Source organism: Hipposideros armiger, unplaced genomic scaffold (assembly GCF_001890085.2).
Source record: "Hipposideros armiger isolate ML-2016 unplaced genomic scaffold, ASM189008v1 scaffold_280, whole genome shotgun sequence".
In the NCBI taxonomy this organism is placed as follows: Eukaryota; Metazoa; Chordata; class Mammalia; order Chiroptera; family Hipposideridae; genus Hipposideros; species Hipposideros armiger.
The window spans coordinates 702,097-724,891 of record NW_017731630.1 but is presented as its reverse complement, the minus strand read 5'-3'; the positions used below and the strand labels follow the sequence as shown (position 1 = coordinate 724,891).

General features: G+C 56.4%; 1 protein-coding gene across 14 annotated transcripts in view; it reads right to left on the bottom strand.

The window, feature by feature from the left end:
* Positions 1-22,795, bottom strand: part of TSNARE1 (t-SNARE domain containing 1) — a 102,778-nt gene that overhangs the window by 72,368 nt on the left and 7,615 nt on the right. For all 14 annotated transcript variants that reach the window (XM_019657866.1, XM_019657876.1, XM_019657877.1 and 11 more), the window contains exon 2: positions 805-930. In XM_019657866.1, the coding sequence (XP_019513411.1) occupies positions 805-892 (88 nt within the window). In that variant the 5' untranslated portion in view covers positions 893-930. The remainder of the gene's footprint in view (positions 1-804; positions 931-22,795) is intronic.

Here is a 22,795-nt window from a genome sequence, read left to right as displayed (position 1 = left end):
CAGGCACCACCCGGAGAGGGAGCCCAGCCGGGGACGTTTACGGCACGTCTGACAAACTTCCACTGCCACGATCCGTACGGAACCCTTGCAAATCCATCAGAACAAGACAAACGCAAGAAAAAAACAAACAGAAATATGAACGGAAGGAGAAGACCCAAGTGCCTAACACACAGGAAAAACTGATTAATCCCTTCATTACCAGAGAAATGTAACTTCAAACGAGAGGCGAGCACTCCAGGCCCGCGGGCTGCCACAGCCGCCGCTGGTGCTGACAGGGCAAGGAGCAGAGGGCACGTGCGCTCCCGGAAGGAGTGAGAGTGGTACAAGCCGTCAGCACTGCCCTGCGAGGGGCTCAAACAGACCGCCCAGACCATCCCTCACACGCAGACCAGGTTCAGATGCCACAGCGCACTCTCATCACCAAACGCAGAGCAGGGACATGGAGGGGACCATTCTGTCCCCTGTGATCTCCTCCTCCTGGGAGTCACGCACGTCGGTGACTCAAGAGCAAACCCAGCCAGCTGCAGAATAAAGCGAACTGCACCTTCCATTAAACAAGGCTTCGAGGGCTGGGAGGCCCAGCAGGTGCTATGGAGGGACAGAGACACGGAGCAAAATCAGGAGGAAAAGGCTGACTCGGCCCACAGCCCACCTCCGCCTGGGCCAGCTTCACCCCTTGTCACAGGCAGCACTGTCCAAAGAGACAGAGTCCGCCTACGGCCACCAACACAACATGGCACAGCGGAGACCTGCCCACTGTCGTCCCCCACCTCCCTCACCCACGCTGCCAGCTGCTGTCATTACCTAGGGGCTGATAGCCTTGTCTCGAGGGTCCCCCGAAAGGGCCTCGGCTCCCCAGGCCGCCGCTACCAGTGATGGATCCGTAGGACATCTTCTCACAGAGGGCAGGGCCACCAGCTTCCCGCCGAGCTGAAGGAAACAGAAACCAGGGCAGAAGAGGAGACAGAGAGAGAATTAGTGCCCACACTCAGCGTGCACTCCGGCTGCCCACCCGGCCCCGAGCATCCTCACCCCGGCCATCCCCTGCGGGTTCTCAGTTCAGAGAGCCCCTTCCAGGGGACTGCTTGTCCACTGTCCCGTGTAGGGACACTGGGAACAAACCCTCCCAAAGCCCTCTGAGACTACACAGGTCCCAACTGCAGCCCCTGAGCAAGCCCGCCCTGTCTGGCTCCTGAGGCCACTGGGTCCCCCATGCACGCAGGTCCCCACAGCACTGCTGGAGCCGAGTGCTGTGCCATCGGAGAGCCCACCGGCTCACACCACCTCCCGAGTCTGTCCCCAGCTCTGTCCTCCTGAGCCGCACAGGATGGTAGGCGGGCTGGGGCGGGCTGCCTGGGGCTGAACCCACTGGGCCCACTCGCTGTGTGCGTAGCCTGGACTAGCCCCTGGCCCTGTCTGGGCCTCAGCTTCCTCACCCGTACGAGGAGATGACAGAAGGCCTGCCTCGCAGAGGAGTGCGGGGTGAGCAGACACGCACACAAAGGCTCACAGCAGGATGACAGCACTGCCTCCTGAGCACGCCACCAGGAGTCTGCCTGTCCACTCTGCACCTCCAAACCACAGCTCTAGGGTGGCAGAGGGGACTGCTCCAGCTAGAAAAACGCCACCTGTGACCTCCAGTGTCACAATTTTCTACCCAGAAAATTGCCTGTGCACGTGACCCTGTGCACATGGAGGCTTGTCTGGCATTGTTCTGATCTGCCACGTGCTAACAACGACAGCAGGCCTGGTGGAGAGCTCCGTGCAGGCCAGGCTGCGTGCTCGGCGCTTTACAGCCACACTCAACTCACCCCCACAAAACCCTCAGCACTGTCAGAACGACAAGTGTCCCATACTTGGTACCTCTCCCGTCAGGCTTAGCAGACAGGCTGCGTGCTCCAACCTGTCTCCAGTACAAGCTGTGGCAACGTACCGTTCTGGGTGGGGCATGCGGAGAAATCTGGCCACAAAGGAGGAAGCCCGCAGAGGGAGGGCCTCAGGGAGCCTAAGCCCCCAGGGGTCCTCAGAGCACACGTTGAGAATCCTGATGGACCCTACAGCAAGGGCCTTTCAGAGAACAGAGAAGGGCATTGAGAAAGTGACACACGGGCAGGAATGAAGAACTCAGTAGAAAGGGAAAGGATGAGTCGACAAAGAGAAAACAGCAGTGAAGCCCAGGAGGCCTACATCCCAGCGATGGACATCCGGAGGCAGAGAAAGTGGAGGGAAAGGAACCAGCACACAGGGGTTCACATGAACACCCAGCACTAGACACGCCTGACCTCGAGAAGAGTCAGTCAGGAAACGCTCGGCTGAGGACATGACCAAGGCCGGTCTTGTGCCCGCCACACTTCAGCACCCTGGACGCGGACAGCACCCGAGCACAGAGCTGGCAAAGACTCGGAAACCAGGAGGACCTGGGGCCCCGTAGCTCCCGTGCCTGAAGGACTGCTGGTATGAGGGGCAGAAAGGCACTCAGACACGGGGGTCTCGAACAATCCCTTCAGCACCTCGCCCAGGAATGCACTCGGAACGTGCCCCTCAGGCGGGGATAACCTAGGAAAGAGGGCAGACGCAGACTGCCTGAGGCAGCAGGCAGGTGACAGACCCAGGGCAGAGGCTGTGCCCAGGCCAAGGAGCGCAACCGGCAGACCGGAGCTGGAAGAAGGTTCTAGAGGGAAGTCCTCAGGAAGGTGAGACAACAGGCCCGTGATGTGCAGGTGGTAAGACGGCGAGATGGAGGAGGGCTCTGGGTTAAGTTGCTGGAAAGTACGTAAAACACAGTGCACGCAGACAAGGCAACTACGAACTCCAACAAGATGGGCAGGAGACGAAACGCACCCTGGTTGACAAGGGTCAGCTCTCAGGAGTGTGTGTGGCTGCAACGAGGTGGCCTCATCCACCTGAGTGTGGCCCAACGTGTGACTGTGGAGCGGGGACGGGGGATGGGGTGCCTGTGGGCGTGGGCACGCATGTGTGCACGCTTGTGTGTACACTGTGAGGCGTGTGCATGCGCGAGTGTGGGGTCTGTGGGGCAAGGCACGCACATGCGTGCAGAGACTTCAATCCTCTCCTTGCCAGTCAATAAGCAACGTCTAAATGCTGAAAAGTCACAAAGTACCAACAGGAGCCTGTGATTCAGAGAAGAGATAAGTATCCGGAGATCTCCTGTCGGAATGAGAAAGAGCTGACTCAGGAGGGGGTCGGCGAGGGATGACTGCGTTTTCTTAATTAACCATGTAGAACTCATTTACTCTCCAAACTTGATGCATGTATAATTTTAAAATATTAAAGCTTAATTTGTACAATTCCAGTGAAATCATCATCTAGAAGCAGAGTGACGGCTGCAGGGGTGTCTCCTTGAGCAGATAAGACCCAGGTGGGGCCAGCGCTCTCCTCCAGTCTCTGGAAGGCGGCCCTAGAGAATCCCCAGTGGTGTCCCGGGTGGCCAGGCAGACCCCAGGCAGGCAGGCGAAAGGACCCAGGAGGCCTCGGCCCAGTTCCACAGACACACCCCACACAGCCGCCGTGCATCAGGTCCTGTGTCCAATGTGGCCTCGAGTCCTGAACATTTACCAGGAGCCGTCCGGAGCATCTGGGGACAAGGGCTCCAGCAGGAGCTCACAGAGACCCTGGGGGCGCGGCAGGGCCCCAGGCTGCAGGGACCAGGCAGCTCCCAGAGGAGGCACAGGGTCTGAGCAGGAAGCAACCTAGTGTAACAGGAGAGGGGTAGGGGCAGCACATGCAAAGGACAGACCACAGCCAGCGGAGGAAAGGACAGAGGCTGGGCGCGCGGCACTGGGGACCCGCCCGGCCCCAGAGCCCACAATGCCCCCAGTCACAAGCAGGGCGGCTGGACAGGGCTGAGGGGCAGAGGCAGTGGCAGGGGAGAGAAGGGTGGCAAGCTGCCGCGGTCTGCGCAGCGGGGGAAGAGGGAGGACCCCGCCCGCCTCACTGACCCACACCCTCGTTTTGCTGCGCCTGGAACATGCCCACCTGTTTGCTGGGCAGACTGGGAGCCACAGAGTCAGCCCAGCAGGAAGGCGCTATCCGAGAGCAGGAAACCCAGTGCAGGTCCCCTGCCTGCTGCTTGGTGCCGGACCTGGTGGCCACGCTGGGCTTCGAACCCTGGGGGACTGGGATCCAGCAAGCCCGTTGACCCACTGCTGGGAGACCACAAGGGGCCGGGGGGCACTCAGATGCCAACGCAAACCCCAGTTCTCCGTGCCCTGTGCCCCGGCTACGCCCTCTGCCTCCTCCCCGCTGCTCATTCACTTCCACCCAGCTCATGCCTAGAATTCCCAGCCAAGCTGACCCCTGGGCGAGGCCAGCCGTGGGCAACAGCAGAGCCAGAGGAGGAAGAGGGAGGGGGCAGCTGGACAAAGGCCTGCAGGCTGAAGGCCCAGGAGGGCCAGGCCGGAGGGCTGGGCGGATGCTCATCAGCTGTGGTGCTCAGGAATGGCCCTGGGTTGCCGCAAAGCTGCCTGACAGAGGTCACAGGAACAATGTCTGCTCCCAAGGAAATCTCCCACCGAGTGGCTTCCGTGACCGCCCGCAGGGCTGCCAGCCTCCTCCGGCCTCGTGCCCCTGGGCTGGCGCCGGGCTCTTCCCCAGCCGCCCGCCCGCCCCCTGTCCCCCCCTCCACCCCCAGCAGCCTGAAGGGAGCCGTCTGTCCTTGTGCTGCCCAGATCCTGTTTACAGGGCACTAGAGGAAGTGAGGGTGCCAGGGAATGCCCAGCAGCACAGCCCTGCCCCCAGCCCAACAGCAGTTAGGAGGGCGCACCCACACAGCTCCCGGCTGGACTCCAGGGCCAGTGAGGGGCTAGAGCAGGGCCCTGGGAGTGCGGCCCTGGAGTAGGTGCCCCCCCCCAGCCCTCCTGTCCCTCAGGGCACAGGACAGTGACACTAGTGACGCAGCTGACTTTGACTCCGTCTGGGAGGCCCAGGCTCCTGCAGCCAGGCCGGGTCGCCGTGTTCACTCCCACCCAGCCAGGCCAGGGGCGTGCAGGCTGAGGCCTGGGCCACGCCGGACCAGCGTGGGCCTGACGGTCGACTCAGCCCCCATGACAGACCCCGGGCCTGAGGTCTATGGCAGCCTGGCCCCACCCCGCCAGGAAAGGGACGGACTGCCCTGGAGGAACCGGAAATGCTGCTCCCACAGCCCACGTTTGGGGGAAATCTGTTTTCTAGGGCAAAATGAAACTGCCAAGCTAAAGAGGAGAAAAGGAGCCCCAGCACCTGTGGCTGCGAGGGGCTATGTGGAGAGCACACCAGGCCAGGAGCCTCTCCAAGCATGTCCACAGCCGAGGCTCGCCCTGCCAGCTCCCCACCTGTCACCCCTCATAGCCCCTCTACAGGTAACAGCCAGAGGACCACAGGTGGCCGCACCTTGCCCAGCATCCAGTGAGGCCCTCCTTGCGCTCGGCGATCAGTGTGCCAACAGCAGCATTTCCCCAACCCCCCGCCCTGGACGCCTCTGGCTTCTGTGGACTTCTCTGACAGCACAGCACGTGGTCCAGTCCCAGCCTGTCCCAGCTGGCCAGTGTCCCCGCCAGTCCTGAGCCCAGGACCCCAGTCCCTTCCCTATAAGAGGCACCAGGAAGGGCAGCCCTGGGGGAGGGTACAAGGCCTATGAAGGAGTGCTCGCCGGAAACAGGTGCTGGCCACCCTCCGTCCCCACGCTGCCACGTCCCTGTGCACCGTCCCTGCTTCCACGCTAACGCCTACAAATCTGAAAGGGCTCCCGGTCCCCTGCGGCCACCAGACTGGCTAACACCCTGCCCTCCTCAATGCCGTCTCTGTGCGAGGAAATCAGAGGGAGGGGATCCGGGAGGCTTCCTGAAGGAGGCCACGCTGGGGGAAGAAGAGGGTTGTGGTAGGCGGGCCAGAAGGAAAGCTGGCCAGGGGCCTCCTGCTGCGGCCCTCCGCTCGCCTGCGCACACCTGCGCTCCCAAGAGGCCTGCTGACAGGTGACCGCAGCGACACTACCCCGGGCTCGGCTCCAGCCTGGGCCCAGCCACCAACCCCGGCCTCCGAGGCTGCAGGGAGGCATAGGCCCTGGGCTGCGTTGCTTAGAGACCGCTGAGCTGCCCCCAGGAGGGTGAGGAAGGACGCACAGTGATGCTCAGGCCGCCCACGCTGTTCCAGGTGGATGCTGAGTGGCCCAGGCTGCCTGCCCACCCGAGGGCCGGCGGGCATCATGAGTCAGGCGTGCAGGAGCCCTCAAGCTGGACGGATGCCACCTGGGCCCGCGCACGTCCCTCCACTGTCTGCTACCCACGCATCCACCAAAATGCTTCAGCCATACGCGTGTGCCCTCGGGGCTGCTTTGGAAGCCAAACCAGCTTGGAAACCCCGGATGAAGGTCACCACGTCACGCAAGACCAGGCTGCTCAACAGACTGGGCCCCAAGGCTGCTCACACCTAGTGCCAAGACTGGAGTGTCACTGAACATGTCTGGGACCTTTTGGGGATGACAGGGGGTCTGGGATGATGACGAGCGCCGACCATGGGCCAGAAGGGGGAGGGGGTAGAGGCACCTGTGCCAGGTATTCCCTGATCTAGAGCAAACCCCAACTTTTAAGATGAGGAAACAGAACTCAGGAAGGGAAAGTGACTTGCCCAAAGCCACAGAGACAGACAGGCTGGAGGGCAAGGCAGCCGCCTTGGGAGGCCGCGGCTGCCATCCCCACCCCCACCCCCACCCCCACAGTGCTCTCTCTCACCAGGCGCTGGGGCCTCAGGTCCGCCTCACACAGGTCGGCCTTCCCCACCAGATCAGGTGCCGCGGAGGAGAGGACGGCATCTCCCTCCCCTGCACCCGGCCCCTGCCCAGCACCCCTTCCCTCCTCAGGCAGCGCCCGGCTGGAGCTTGGAGGCATCAGGGTAAGCTCCCGGTTCTCAGTGTGCACAGATGGGTGCAGATGTGGGTGTGTGCACAGGACCACACAGGACCACACGCAGACACTCTCTCACACAGCTGCGCATGCGGACGACATTCCTGACCGCCAGCTCTGCCCACTACAATGCTATGACAATGAGCACGCCCGGCACACAGATCTAGGTGACAAAACAGCACTCTTCACCAAAAGGAGGAATTGAGACTGCTTGGAGAAACAAATGGCTGACTCCAGGATGGGGAGGGGGAGAAAGTAAAAGATAAGTCTAGAACGTGTGTGAAGCAAAAGGGTAGGGACACGCTCAGAGGAAGGTGGGGACATCTCGGGACACAGGAACCAGCTTGAAAAGGCTTCCTCTGGCCAAATCTGGGACAATTTGAGCATAAAAATACATAACAGTAATAAAGGATTATAACCCACTGAACAAAGTAAAAATCCATGAGCACATACTATTACAAATAAATAAATAAGAAAAAAAAGGACAAGTTCTTCCTCAGAGTAGAAACTAATAACTGTGGAAGGAATGATGGAATTAGCAACCATCATAACAACTGATTCAGGCGACAGTGTCCGATGGACGTAAGCGGTAGTGGGTGAAAGGAAAGGCTGATGAGTAACAGGATATTCACACAGTCTCATAGTATCTTCCCTAAGATACTTATTAATTCAAAATGGAAAAATAATGCCTTCACAGAGGAGAAACTTGGCACACATCACCTTAACCAAGCGATCTAAGCCAACACCATCAGGGATGGAACGAGTCGGCATTTCATGCCTCCCGATGGGATGACTGGGGACATGGTGGCACCTCCGTGACACTCCCGCCAAAAACATGTGGCCGTGAGAACCATCAGAAACACCCAGGTGGAGACACAGTCTACCAAAAAACTGACCTGCACTCGACACAAACGTCCATTTTGGGAAACAAACGAAGACTGAGGAATTGTCCCTAAAGATTCCCGGAGGCTAGAGAGGCGCCGTCACTCAGACCCAGCACGCGACCCTGGCTTGCACCCTGCTACAGAGGACAGTTCACAAGGTCCGTCCTCTGAACATGAGCAGGTCCTCAGACTAGATGCGAGAAACTTCCTGGTTTTTATCCCTGACCAAGGGGATCATGTCTGCACTCGCTGCCCAGCGGTTCAGACCACACGTGTATGTACATCTACACGGAAGAAGGGATAAAGCAAATGTGGGGATGTGGGTGAAAGGGAGTCTTTCTGTTAATCTGGTAACGTTTTTTAAAATCAAGAATTATGATGTTCAAGTTCAAAATAAAATAAAAACACACTGGAGATTTTTGTAAACCCTAGAAATAAATGTAAGAAGGGCACAAGATCTGTATACTAAAAACTAAAAAGCATTATTAAAAGAAAATAAAGAAAATGTATCAGAGTGAGGGGCACGCCATGCTCACGCCATGCACACCTGAGTGCAAAATCAGAAATCGAGACCCGGGCCACAGACACAGACACGTACCTGAAATGTTTTCTAAAACCAAGAAGACTCTCACATTTTAAAATCAACTCTTAGAGAAAAAAATGAAAAATATAAACTAAAATTAAGTAATTTCTACAAAAAAACTGAAAACATTACATATGAAAATCAATAAGGTACATTTGAAGCAGTGATCAGAGGAAAATATATAACACAAAACATTTTAAGAAAAAAGTAATGAACTAAATTCTTAATTGAAAAGGTTAGAAAAAGGACAGTAAAATAACTCAAAAGTAACCACAAGAAAGGAAGCAATAAAAATAAAAGCAACAGTAATGAGATAGGAAACAGAAAACAATAGACCTAGTTTATAAATCAAAATCCTGTTTTCTAAAAAACACGAACAGGGCCGGCTGAGTGGCGTGATGTTTAAGAACTGGCTTGGGACGCCAGAGGGCCCCGGTTCGGATCCCACATATGAGGGCCAGTGACACTGCCCTCCACAGCTAAGATGCTGAACAACAGCTCGACCTGGAGCTGGGCTGCCGTGAGTCGCTGGCGGCGGGCATAGGCTGCAGCCCCTGCTGCAGTGGGTTGCCATGGGCTACCGTGAGCGGCCAGCAGCCGCAGTGAGTGGCCGTCCAGAAGCTGGCGACTGATCTGCCTCGCCCGGGAAGAGCGCAACGATGGTGCCAACTTGGGCCAGTGAAGCAACGTCCTCCACAACTAGACTGAAGAACAAAACGACAGCAACTTGTCTGTTTCCCTTCCCCCAATTCCCCAGCACTGTTCCCATCCCCCCAATTCCCCAATTAAAAAAAAAATCTTTAAAAAAAAATAAAACACAAACAAAAAAGACAACCAATAGCTAACTTTGTGAAGAAAAGAGGGAGAAAGTACAAAGATACAATCTAGGAAATTAAAGGTTAAGGAACCATAAGACTCTACTTTCAAATCTCTATGTAAATAAGTTATAAAACAGATGAAATGGGTACTGTCCTGGGAAAATGAAGTTCACCAAAAGTGACCCACTGGAGACAGAAAGCTTAAACAGACAAGTTTGGACAGAAAAAATAGAAGCAGTTATCATAAAAACTACCCCATAAAAAAGCACCAGGACCCGATGGTTTTGCAGGGGAATTCTGCCATATTTCCAAGCCAAATATTTTCCATGTTCCATAAATTATTCCGGGGCATTGCTGATGAGGGAAAACCTACAGACTCTCTTATGAAGCAGGCATGACACTGATACCAAAACCTAAATACAGTCCAGAAAAATAAAAATGGTAAATCGGTATCAGTTATGAATATTGATGCAAAAATACTAAATAAAACACTAAGAGACAAAACTCAAAACTCCATTTGTTTATTTTTCCAGGAATGCAAGACAAGATCAACATTAGGAATTCCATGAATGCAATATACCATATTGACGGACCAATGGGAAAAGCTTATGTGTTTCTCCTCAGGTGCTAAAATTCCTGGTGCCAACACTAAAGAACCTTTCTGATGAAGTAAATATCCTTCAGCCCTAAAAGGAGCACGTTATTTAAAGAGAAAATGCTGGAAACAGTTCCCAGGATCCGGGAGGGAGCAAAGGTGGCCTGTGTCTCTAGCACAGTCGCACACTGTCTGCTGGCATCAGCAGCGTAGACCTTTCCACGAGAGATACCAACCAGAGACGCGAGAAACAGAGGTAGGATCAAGGGCTCTCTTTGCAAATGATAAGACAAAAAATTTGGAAAACATCAGAGACTATGTCCAAATTCAATGTGTTAAAAAGACTGTGGTAGAGTAGCAGGGTATAAAATTCACACAGAGGAAAGAGGGGCCTTCATAGACACAAGCAACCAGTCAGTGGGCTGAGTGGCGATGAAAATCCTCTTTACAACAGCAACAGAGAAGATACGCAATATACCTCTGAATAAGTTTAACGTGAAATGGGGAAAATCTCCAATAGGAGACTGGAAAACACCCAGGAAAACAGCGGTGGGAGTAATCAGCAGAAAGCCAGCCTGCCCTTGGCCGGGACGACCCTGTTCCACACAGCGTCTGTTCTCCCGCCCCAATAAAATACCAGCCAGCGTTTTTATAGCGCTAGACGAGCTGACGGGGGTTCCTACGGGGAGACACACGGACGGTTCATGTGCAGGAAAACACTGAACACAGGCGGAGGACTTCCGGCAGCAGGCCCGACCAGTCGGGGCTGGGGGAGGCGCAGACACCTGCCACAACGCGATGGGTCTCGACAACAGTTGAGCTGACAGGAGCCAGACACAGAGGCCCCACAGGTACGTTCCACTCCTAGAAACGTCCAGAACAGGCAGATCCACAGGAGCAGAGGCAGACGGGTGGGTGTAAAGGCTGGAGAGGGGGCGGCAGGGACTGCTCATAGCTGTGGCTCCTTTTAGGGTGATGAAGACGTTCTGGAATGTGACAGTCGTGACGGGTGTACAGCTCTGAGTGTACTAAAAACTGCTATACTGTACGCGTCAAAACGGTGAACTCTGGGGTAGAGGGTTACATCTCAATAAAGCTATTTTAACAAATGCTACAAAGCCTCCATAATTAAAACTCTGTGCATGAAAACATAAACCAATGGAATAAGGAAATCTAAAAACAGACCCGTGTGCATATGGACATTTAGTATCTAATACATGCGACAGCTCAAATCAAAGAAGGACTTTCTAATAAATGGTGCTGGGACATCTGGTTAGCCATGTGGGGAAAAACACGGGTCCATGCCTAATGTAAGAAGAATGTATCCGACAGATCGTGGCTAGCCATACAAAGAGAACAGCTTCCGACAGAACAGGTGAGTCCCTCTTTAACCTGCGCTTGGGGGTCAGTTTCCTAAGTAGGACCAAGACGAAAATGCTCTAAAGGAGAGCCTGATGCCTGGCTGGCACCTCCCCTGTGACCTGGGCTAACGGCGCACATACATCCACCCAGGGTCTCTCCTGCTCCCCCGCGCCCCGGCCCCCACTGCTGGGTGCCTCCTCCTCCTGCAGGCGGCTGGACGTTCCCATCCCAGCATCTCTGGGCGCTGCCCGCCCACCCTCCCCGTCCGCTGACACACCACAGAGCTCTTTGCGACAGTGTCTGTGTGTGTTCCTCAGCCTCCAAGTTTCCGTGCCACAGGAAGATAACGGGGGGGGGGGGGCAGCCCCCAGCTCTGGGCAGGAGGCGCGCGGACCAGGCCTGGAGTGAGCGCAACCGCCTGGGGACGAGGAAGGCGGCAGCGTACCGACGGCCAAGGCCACGGGCGGCTCAGGCCTGGCCGCAGCCTCCTCCAGAGGACAGCTGGGTGGTCTCCAAGGCCCTGCGAGCCCAAAGCCCGGCTCACACAGACTAGAGGCTGAGCAGGAGTCTCCCCCAACACCCTACCCCACCCCCACTTGCCTAAGAAACCAGGACACACGCACCAAAGACAACCCGGTAACTGCCCTTCTGCAGGAAGGAGGCCCAGGGTGAGTGAGCCTCAGGCTCCTGCCAGCACCGTCCCTCGGCGGCAGACCCCCCAGGACCTGGCCCAGGCTGCTGCGGGAGTCTCGGCTGGTGAGAAGCGGGGAGCCCTGAGAGCAAGGGTCCCCAAGACCACCACACAGCAAAGGGCCCTGGCTTGACTCTGCGAGATGATCCCACCGCCAGGCCCTTCCGACCCCGTGGGACTGGCCCATGGCACAGGCTCCCGGCTGCAGGCTGAGAGGACACACAGCTGGCCAGCAAGGAGGGGCCTGGCAGAAGACCCAGCCCAGGGGCTCTGCCCCCCAGCCACATGCTGGGCCGTCAGGAGCCCAGCAGGGCTCCAGGCAAAGACGGAGGCTCAGGAGGGTGAGACAGAGAGAGGCCATGAGACAGACAGATGACAGGAAAGGAGGGAGGCTCAGCCCACAGACAGGGGCACACAACCCCACGAGGAGCAAAGAGAAAAGGCAAGTCTGGTCTCCAGGGACCGTGCGGATGAATGGAGCACAGGAGAAGATCTTCGGAGGAGGTAGTTACAAAACTCAGGGAAAATTAAAAGGCTGAAGTTCATTCACGGGGGACTTGGCTTCCAGGCACATCACTTTAGAAGTGGGAAACCTGTGCGTTCCAGGCCCCTGGAGAGTTAGTTATCTCATGCAAACAGTTTGAAATGGGACGAGGCACCTAGAAGGGACAGAACTGGTGGGACACAGAGAGGTCAGACAGCGGAGTGGGACCAGCCCGGGGCCTCGGGCATCCTGCCTTCAGGGAGTGCCCTGGGAAGGCCCCTGCAGCTCACCCCCCAACAGACTGCTGCAGCCAGACAAACCCGCACTGGACAGAGCCTGCAGGGACCCGGAGCCAGGCAGGTGCCGAAACACCGCAAGCTCCTGCTCTCTTCCCCCAGGAAGGCCCAAGTTCAGGAGCAGCGTGCCCCCAGCACTGCTGCGGTCTCCCATCAGAGAGCGGGGCCGTCGTGGACAGCAGGCCAAGCTGCCACAGGCCAGGCCCTATCCTGGGTGCTGCAATACACCTCACAGGGCTCGCAGGCACCCACGGTGGACATCTGTGTCCAGGGGCCCCAGCTGCTGCCCTCGAGGGACCTGGCCTACGCTGGGTGCGACAGCAGCTGATCCAGCCAGTGGGGGGCAGGGGACCGCCATAGTGCAAGGCAGTGCAGGCAGCAGCCGGCCTATCCCCCCACTTGCCTCTAGGTCCCTGCCCAAGACATTCCCACCTGGGAAGAGGGAGGCGGGCTGGCAGAGAAGGGGGTGGGCACCTGGCAGGACAGGCCCTGGGGTGGGTGCCAGCACCTCTGCTTTGCGGGGTTTGCCGGACAGGCCCGGCACAGCCAGTCTGTGCCATGAGCCCACCGGGTAATCCTTGAAGCATCCCATGGTCAAGTCTGCCATCCAATTTGTCACAGCACGCATAGCATGGCCTCTCAAAGTCCTGACCCGTAAATGAGCAAATCACATCATTCACGATGAAAACCCAAATCACACGGACACCAGTCCATGCCACAGTCATGGCAATGTGGCTTCCGGAAAGCAAGCCTGCTTCCATGCCGCTCCCACCCCTGCACATGGGGGGTCCCGACAGAGGAGATGCAGTTCGTGCCCCCAAGCCAGGGCCCAGGCAGCAACCGAGAAGCTGGAGGTAGGAGGGGAGGGCGGGCAGGCAGACCCCACAGCCTCTCTCGGCCTCTCCTGGAGGGGAACCAGTCAGAGGCCTGTGACCTGCTGCCTGCTTACGACACAAGGTCTGAATCCCCACTCTGCCTCTGGCTGGACATGTGTCCTGAACAGAGTCACTCCCCCTCTCCAGGTCTGTGCACAGACTCTGTCCCTTACAGGGTCACCAGAGAAGGAAGTGAGACAGAGAGCAGGTGTGCTGACCCAGGTGTCCACAGGAACACTTGGTCCCGCTGTCCCTTGCAGGGAACCCTGAGGCCACAAGGGTGGCCCTGAGCCCCAGCTGGCTCTGTGCCCTGGAGGAGGAGGAGGACAAAGGGACAAGGTCAAGGACTGAGGGCCTGCCAGACACAGGACTCCCAGGGCCCCAGGCATGGGGGCAGTAAGCCCCCAGTGCAGATGAAGGACGGGCCAGACCCCCCGATGGACACCACTGCAGAAAGTCCACCCCCTTTGTGAAGAATTGGCTGCAAGTTGCCCCCAGCAGGACCTGGACCGGGGGCCCTCTAAGGAGACCCAGGGGGCAAATTCCACCCAGAATCTGGGGGCAGGTAGGGAGATGTGGGTCCCCAGCGTTCTGCCAAAGCGTCCCATGCAGGTGGCCAGAGAGTGGCTCTCGGGGACAGATGCTGGAGCACTCTCTTCCCATAGCATGGTGCCCGTCAGGCCAGCCAGCCAGGGCCCGGGGCCTCTGAGGGGCTGTCAGTCACCAGTCCAGACTGCTGGGTTTGCTTTTTGCTTGGTGGGAGAGTCAGCTGCAGGCTGGGGTCAAGTCCGCCCTCACGGGTGACCTGGGCACACGCCCTCACCTCCCTGAGGTTCATCTGGGTGTGGCGTCCCTGAGTGACAGAGCTCCAGCTCGTGTCCATACCCTCTTGGGCCACCACCGCCCCCAACCCAGATCTGCCTCTCCCCCCACGCACACCCAGGCCCCACGCACATGTGCGCCTGTGTGCGCCACAGAGCCAGAGGCAGAGGAGGGCCCGGCCGGGGGAGCTGCAATGACACGCATCGGAGTGTTGTTATAGCAACTTGGACTACGTCAAACACAATGCCAGCCAGGCACCCCAGGTACCTCACGGAATGATGCTCAGAACGGGCCACAGAGAAGCGGGGTTGCCAGCAGCACCAAAGGGCTGTCACGCACAGCCATGCACACCCTTCACCCTCTCCACCTGCCACGCGCCCCTACCCCACCCCACCCCAAGGAAGGCCATAGGAGGTTCTGCCCGCCGCCCAGCTGCCAGCTCATCAGCGGGACCCTCTCCCATGATGGTGGGAGCTGAGGGGCAAGGAGACTGCGCCTAAGTCACAAGAGCACAAGAGCAGGGGCTGCAGGCGGCCCAGAGGTCTTGCTCCCCACAGACCCTCAGACTTCTGGCAGATGTGGGGGTGGCTGGAGGAGGACCACAGCCCGAAGAGTGGAGTCATGGCCCCATTCGCCTGGGCACGCCCACCTCACCAGACGGCCCAGCTTTCAAGGGAGAATGCCCAGACCATCACCGCCTCCGCCCCGCAGCCTTTCGGTGAAGTGACGCTGGTGGGGGGGTGCTGGCAGAGGCTTGTTGTTTGTTACTTTTTTTTTAAAGATTTTTATTGGGGAATTGGGGGAAGGGGAACAGATAAGTTGCTGTTGTTTTGTTCTTCAGTCTAGTTGTGGAGAACGTCGCTTCACTGGCCCAAGTTGGCACCATCATTGCGCTCTTCCCGGGTGAGGTAGATCAGTCGCCGGCTTCTGGACGGCTGCTCACTGCGGCTGCTGGCCGCTCACACTAGCTGCTGGCCGCTCACGCTAGCTTCTGGCCACACACGGTAGCCCATGGCAACCCACTGCAGCAGGAGCTGCAGCCTACGCCGTCGCCGGCAACTCACAGCAGCCCAGCTCCAGGTTGAGCTGTTGTTCAGCATCTTAGCTGTGGAGGGCAGTGTCACTGGCCCTCACATATGGGATCCGAACCGGGGCCCTCTGGCGTCCCAAACCAGCTCTTAACCATCGCGCCACTCGGCCGGCCCTGTCTGTTACTTTAATGGTAGTAATTTCAGCAAATTAACTGGCTGAGGAGGGCAAGACCCCCTCCTACAGGAGAGGGCCAATAGCTGCAGCAAGGTCTCAAAGAATATGGGGAGCTAAATCCAGGATGGATGCCATATTTGCCCAGGATGATAGGAGGCAGGCACGGGCGGGCCCCCAAAGAGCAGACCCAGCTGAGAGTCACCTAGGAAAAGGAGAGCTCACCCTCGCCGCCAACCCCCAGCAACACCTCACAGCCTCTCCCCTGACTGCCCGCCCACCCTGTGTGAGGCTGGCCGGTGCGAGGCTGGCTGGTGGCTGGTACGCCAGGGCAGCCCTATGCACCCAGCTGCTCACCAGGAAGCCTGCAGGGAGGAGGTGTCCCAGTAGAAAAACAGGGTGTCCCAGGATAGAGGCTCACCGGCCCTCCAGCCCAGCAGGGCCTGAGGCGCCTGCTCGGCGTTCTGGAGCTGTCCACGGTGCTGAGCACTGCAGGCCCTGAGCTGGCTCCGCTGGCTCTGCCCGCACCAGACTCAGAGCCCCGTGGGTCCACCCCTCCCCCAGCCTGAAGCTACATCCTGCCAGGGCTGGTGGCCTTACTGTCATGGCAGGCGGAGCAGGGCTGTGAATGTGCCCTTACTAAGTACTTACTGCGTGCAAGCACCAGAACAGCCATTTGAATCGCATTATCCTTTTTTTCATTCTCACAGTTGTTGGAGTTTATTGAATATGAGGAAACTAACTTGGAATGAAAACGTGGCTACAGACATTAGCATATTTTTTCCTATTTCCTTCTAGAAAGCACATTAAGATGATGAAAAGAATGACCCCAAAAAGTAATCGAACAAAAAATTTAAAAGCTCACACTTCATATTTAAAGTAGAAAATGAATACAATTTACAAGCCCCAAAACATAGGTAAAGGCTGCCAAGAGAAGGAGAAATCGGGCAGAATCCTCACAGGTGGAAGTAAAGTGACATTCATGAGTGGTGAGGGGACACAGGGCAGCAGTGGCACATCTCAGAAAGCACCTAAGCGGCAGAACTGGCAAGGAGGGCTGGCATAAGAAGCCTCCGGACAGCTTGGCCAGGCTCGAGCAGCAGGAGGTGGGACCACAGCTGCACTGCCAGCCAGCCGGCCACGTCTGCAGCCTCTGTGGCAGCCCTGAGGAGGAGCCTCCGGAAGCTACTCACCTCTAGGTCCAAGACATGAAGATAAAACGGAAAGAGGACAAAGGAGAAAAGACATTTTCGGGGAACTAAGAAGTGTCACCAGGGGCAGAAATAAGAATAATGAACAAATTAAGGTAAAAAGAAAGAAATCACTTATAAAGGAAAGGAAAAAAAGGCAGGCCTCGGATTTTTCCAAAGCAACAGTCCAAGTCAGAAGTCTGTGGAATGATATCTACCAGATAGTCAAAGAATGATGGTCTAAACCAAGGAGCCCATCAACATGCAAACTGTCCTTCAAGCCCAGCAGAGTTCTGAACACGTAAGCCCTTAGTGACCACTGCTCCCATCAGCCATTCTGAGAAAGGGCCTTCAGGACAAACCTCAGCCCATCAATGGCTGACAGAGGAAACGCGATTAAAAGGGCTGTCAGTGAGCATTAAACACATTTACCTGTAGATACAAGACTAAAACAAATATGGGATTAGAGTGACAGACAGACGCAAATAACAGAATGCTCTGACTCAACTAGTAAAAAATCGAGAGGGAAACGAGATGACAGAACGATTAGCTCATCGCCTCAACAGTATGAACTCGGAAGTCAGAGGCTACGATTTACAGCTGACATGTCAGTAACACACCCCAAGTAGATTTCATAGTACAAAGGTGAACACTGAGAAAGGTAGATTAATGACTAAACAGGACACAATGGGAAACAAGACTCCTTACAATAACAAAAGGATAAAATTCACGCAAGTAAAGAAAACTTGCCAACATTACAGAAGAACACAAAAAGAAACCGAAACACATCTGGAAAGGTAAGCCACCCTCTTGAGAAGGAAGATTCAATATTATAAAAAGGCCACTCTCCCTGAGTTAATGTATAAAGTTAACAGTTTCAACCCCAAACCAGTCCGGTTTATGGGTTTTGAGTGTATGCATGTGTGTGCTGGGGGGGGGGGGGGGGGCTCTGGGCAAAGCAAAGGAAACAGCCGACAGAGTGAAAAGGCACCAAAGGAATGGAAGGAAATATTTGTAGACCATATATCAGGGGTTAATCCCCAAATACATATATAAGGAACTCCTACAACTCAATAGCATAAAAGACAAAAACTAATAACCCAGTTATAAAATGGGCTATGGACTTGAATAGACATTTCTCCAAAGAAGATATAGAAATGGCCAACAAGTATATGAAAACATGCTAACGTCACTCATCATCAGAGAAATGCAAATCAAAACCACAGTGACCTATCACCTCTCACCTTTCAGGATGCTGAAACAAAAGGTAAGCGTCAGCTAAGAGGCAGGGAAATTGGAACCCGTGCACCCTGAATGCAAAATGGCACAGCTGCTGGAAAACAGTATGGAGGTTACTCAAAAAATTAAAAACAGAACCATGGCATGATCCAGCAACCCCACTTCTGGGTATTTGTCCCAAAGAACTGAAATCAGGATCCTGAAGAGATACTAGCACCCTGTGTTCACTGCAGCCTCGCTCAGAAGGGCCCAGTGCCCGTCAGCAGACGCATGGATTCCGCCCAGTGGAACAGTGCGCAGCCCCTAAAAGAAGGAATGTCTCTAAGACCTGACAGCATGGAAGCCTCGACAGCACTGCTGAGAAGCAGGCCGGGCACACGGGGCTAAAACTGCGTGGTTCCACTCACACGGCCCAAACTCAGAGTCCGAGTGGAACTGGAACGGTGGTTAGCAGGGGCTGGCTGGAAGGAAGTGGGGAGTGACTGCTCAGCAGGCGTCCTTTCTCTCCATCAAGCAAGACGAGGGAGCTGTGAGGTCTGCAGTTCAACCCCGCACCTCCAGTCAACAAGGCTGCACTGCACACTTGAGCGTTTGTGAAGAGGGCAGATCTCACGCTAAGGGTTTTTATCATAACAAAGTACAGTTTTCAAACATCTAGATACGAATGGGAACTTAGGGCACGACTCAACCGGACCCTAAAACCAGTGGGAAGAGCAGCTGACTTCATAGTTCCGACGGGGCTACTGGTGAAACGTCTGGAAAACAGTAACGTCAAACCCATAGCTCACACCCACGTCAAGATCAAAGCTTTAAAACAGTGAAAACTAGAAGAAAACACAGGAGGTTGGAAGTTTTGAAACTTGAAGAAAAGAACGCTTGCTAACTTACTCCAACTCCAAGGGCCACAGGCCAAAGTTGACGAGCGGCCACGTAACAGCGTCCAGCCGCACATCTGACGGCAAACGACCCGGATTCGTGTGACACTCAAAGAGCTAATTTCCATAATCTACAGGGGAAAGATCAACGATGCAGTTTTTGAAAAGTAAACAGTCAAGGAACAGAAAGTTCACAGAGAAAATACCAGCGGCTGGCAGTTGGAGACATAAAAAGATACCAAGCTCACTCCCAGTAAAGGAAAGGCAGACATCCCATCTGAAGCTTGGTCACTCCCAGCGTGGGGACGGCTGAGGCCAGGCACTGCCACACTTCCCACGTGCACACTGCTCCGTCCCCACAAGGGCAGCTCGGCGTGTGCATCACAACTGGGAAAGCCTTCCGACACCGCACTTGACCTTGGGAGCGTTTATCCTACACACACGTGTACTTCACATGCACCGAATGACATAGGAACAAGGTTATTCATTCTGTAATTGGCTAAGATGGAAAATAACCTGAATTTCCATCAACAAAGGACAACGAAATCGATTCGGGCATATCCACACTTGAAACCTTCCGTAGTTATCAAAAGAAAACGAGAAGCTTTCTGTACTGACAGAAATGACCTCCAGGGCATTTTGTTTTTAGAAGGGAGGAAAAATTAAACCAACGTGCAGAAATTTGTTATAACACAAACTTGTGGAAGAAATAGGAAAAATAAAAGTATACATTTGTATTGGGTTGATCTGTATATGGTGGGTTTATTTGGTTGATATTTGTGTCCTTGTGTAGCTAGGACAGGTAAGAGACCAGCAACGGCCTCACCTGTGGTGGGTGACCGGACTGGGCCGTCTGGGGCTGGGAGGCTTGTAACTTCCACTGTGTGTTTCTAGCTGTGAACTACACAGGCTGTTCACACAACTAAAATGCGAGGACACTGGAGGAGTTAAACGGCCAGGCATCCGCAGGGGAACAGGGCCCAGCGATAAAAAGAAGCTACTGATACATGTGACAACCTTGAGAAGTCTCTCCAGGGGATTTCACCAAGGAAAAAGGGCAGTCCCCAGAGGTTACGCGCTATAGGATTCCATTCACATCACATTCTTGCAATGCCATTAGAGAGGAGGACAGGCCGGTGGTCCCCAGAGCTGCGGGTGGCTGGGAGCTGGGTGTGGGTATAAAGCACAGCCAGTGAGGGTCTCCGAGACAGAAACAGCCATCTGCTGACTGCATCCACGTGGGCATCGTGGGTGTAACCCTGTGCTCGGGCTCCGCCAGACACTACCACTGGGGACACCAGGTAAAGGGACACAGATGGCTCAGAAGTATTTCTTACAACCACATGTGAAGGTACAATTGTCTCAAAATCAAAAATTTAATAATAAAAAAAGACAGCAAGCTGTCGATGTCCATGCCTCCTGCAGTCACCAAGTGGACGGAGCCAAGGCCATGTGCAGCCTGATCTTGTCCCCCGGCGCCCGCCTCTTGGAACATGGGGACCAGAAGGGAGGTGAGCCAGCAGGCCAAACCTCTCTGGGCACAGGGGAACCCATGGAGGAAGAAGGGGGAGGCCCAGGAAGGAAGGGAGACCCCAAGGCACCGTCTCTGTCTCCAGATCCCTCCCTCGAGGGGTGGGGGTGGGGGGCGCCACACTACCTGGCCCCTTGGGGTGGAAATCCCTCACTGGCCAAAGAACTGAGCAAAAGCAACTGGCTCCCTTCTGAGCCAGGCTTTAGTTCCCAGGACAAACCCCACACACACACACACCCCCTCACACACACACACACCCCTCTTTCCTCTGGCAGGGAGACTGCACATTCCTGACAACAGCTGCTCTGTGAGCCGGAGCCGCGGGGTCTCTGACTACACTGGACCAGTCCCGCCAATCCCCGGAACACATACCTTTGTCGCTTCTTGCAACTGACACTTGGGGGACGCTTGTTGTCTAGCCTACACCGTGAGCACCTCCTGCCATCCCTCCCATCCATGCCTACCTCTGGCTGCCTGACTTCACTCCTGGGGGCCAACCGGACCCCAAGCCCCACGAGACACAGCCCTGCATGTTGCCCGTGGGCTACCCCCCTCCACTGGCCTCCAACCCCCTCCAGCAGGTGGGCAGAGGACCAGAAAGGTGGCAGGTGCTCTGCCCTGTCACACGGTCATACCAGAGCCATCAGAGCAAGGCTACAATGGCCAGTAGCAGGCAGCTCTGGCCTCTGCTTCCGCACGTGTGAAATGAGGCTGAGCTGCTTTGAGAACTGTTCCCAGCTACAAATCCCTCCTTGAAACACAATGGCCCCCAAAAGGCACAGATGGACACGAGACCAGAGCTGCTATGGCGAAACGGGGTGCGGCACTGGGGGCCCAGAGCCCCCCAGTTCCCAGGAGCCATCTCAAACTCACTGGTCCAGCAACTCTCCCCAATCCCGGGTCCACAGTGCTGGGGGCAGCATGGGACAGACAGACCCCAGGTGCTACAGCTGGACGCACAGGCTCTGCTCCCAGCCCTGCTCTGTACCTGTTTTGTGGCCCTGAGGAAACGACGGCACCCCTGGCAGTCCAAGAAGTAACGACCGTCACCCCCATCCCCTCCTCTGATCACGGGCACTAAGACCACCTCATGCCCCCCAACCTGCCACATGCCTGTCAGGTCAGTTCTCTAAGCTGGACCCCAGGGGGCAGTGGGCTACAGGCTCTGAGATTCCTTCTCCGAGCAGTGCTAAGGCCCCCAGCAGGGCAGCTCACCATCGTCCCCTCCAGGCCATGGTCTCCCTTTTGCTCTGAGCAGTGGGTGCTGCACACAGCACGCACCTGCTCAGGGCCAGCCCACCAACAATCAGTGCCCCTCACCCCTGCCAGCCCCCCCGGGGATGTGGGGTGGCCTGGGGCCCCAGAGGCCCAGCACACAGTGCTGCTGGCTGAGAAAACACTCTTCCCAATTACTAGCTCAAGCCTGCACCAGTGTTTGCTGAACGCCTACTGTGTGCTCTTCCTGTCCTGGGGCCAGAGACAGAAAACACACCTGGGGGAACGCATGGAACCCGACACTGAGACAAATGACCACACGGCAACGAGGGACCTGCCTGAGAGACCGCACTAGTCTGCAGCCCTCTGGTGCCCAGCCTCCTGAAGGACTCGAGCACACAGGCGGGCCAGGGTGCCAGGCCCCGCCGGCGGGCAGGCTTCCACAGGGCAGCCCTCCGCAGAGCCTCGAACCGTGGAAGGAGGCCGCCAGGTGGGGTTGGCACCGGCCGGCCATTCCAGGCAGAGGACAGCGAGCTGACATCCAAGGACAGGCGCAGGGGGCCGAGATAAAGGCCCAGCAGGTCAACCAGAGGCTGGAAAGATGATCAGGTCAAACTGCGAGGAGCTGCAACCGCCAAGTGAAGGAGGCGGCGCCCAGAGGACGTCTGCCAGGAGCCACGTCCAGAGCTGCACCTCGGCGAGGCCGGAACAGTAAGAGTGAATGGCGGGGCCGCCAGAGCGTCCGCCCCCGCAATTGAGGGTTTCCTGGACCCTGGACCGGGCGGAAGAGGACCTCCCCGCTGCAGCCCTCCCACGCTCATTAGCACCTCCGCTGTGGGTGATGTGGGGGGAGGTCAGCCCTGAGGGACGCTGCGGCGCTGCGCTGCTGTTTCAATGTGGGGAGAGGCTGGCTTAGAAGGAGCCCCTTTCCCTCCGGGAGGGATTAGGCAGCCAAGGGGGCGGGAGGGACGGGGCTGCACCCACCCCCTCCTGGCCAGCTCTGTCCAGCTGAGTTCCCGGAGCAGAGCCCTGCCGCTCCCTCCCATCTTTCCCAAATCACACCCCACCCTCTCCTTCACTACCACCCTGGACCCCCACTTTCTAGTCTGCACCCCTCATACCACACCCAGGGTCTGGCTCGGGTGACAGACAGGCTCGGACAGACGGATGCCTGAGATGGCACATGGCCCCAAAGCCCTGAAAACGCCTGACTCGATGACTGTACACCTTTCCACA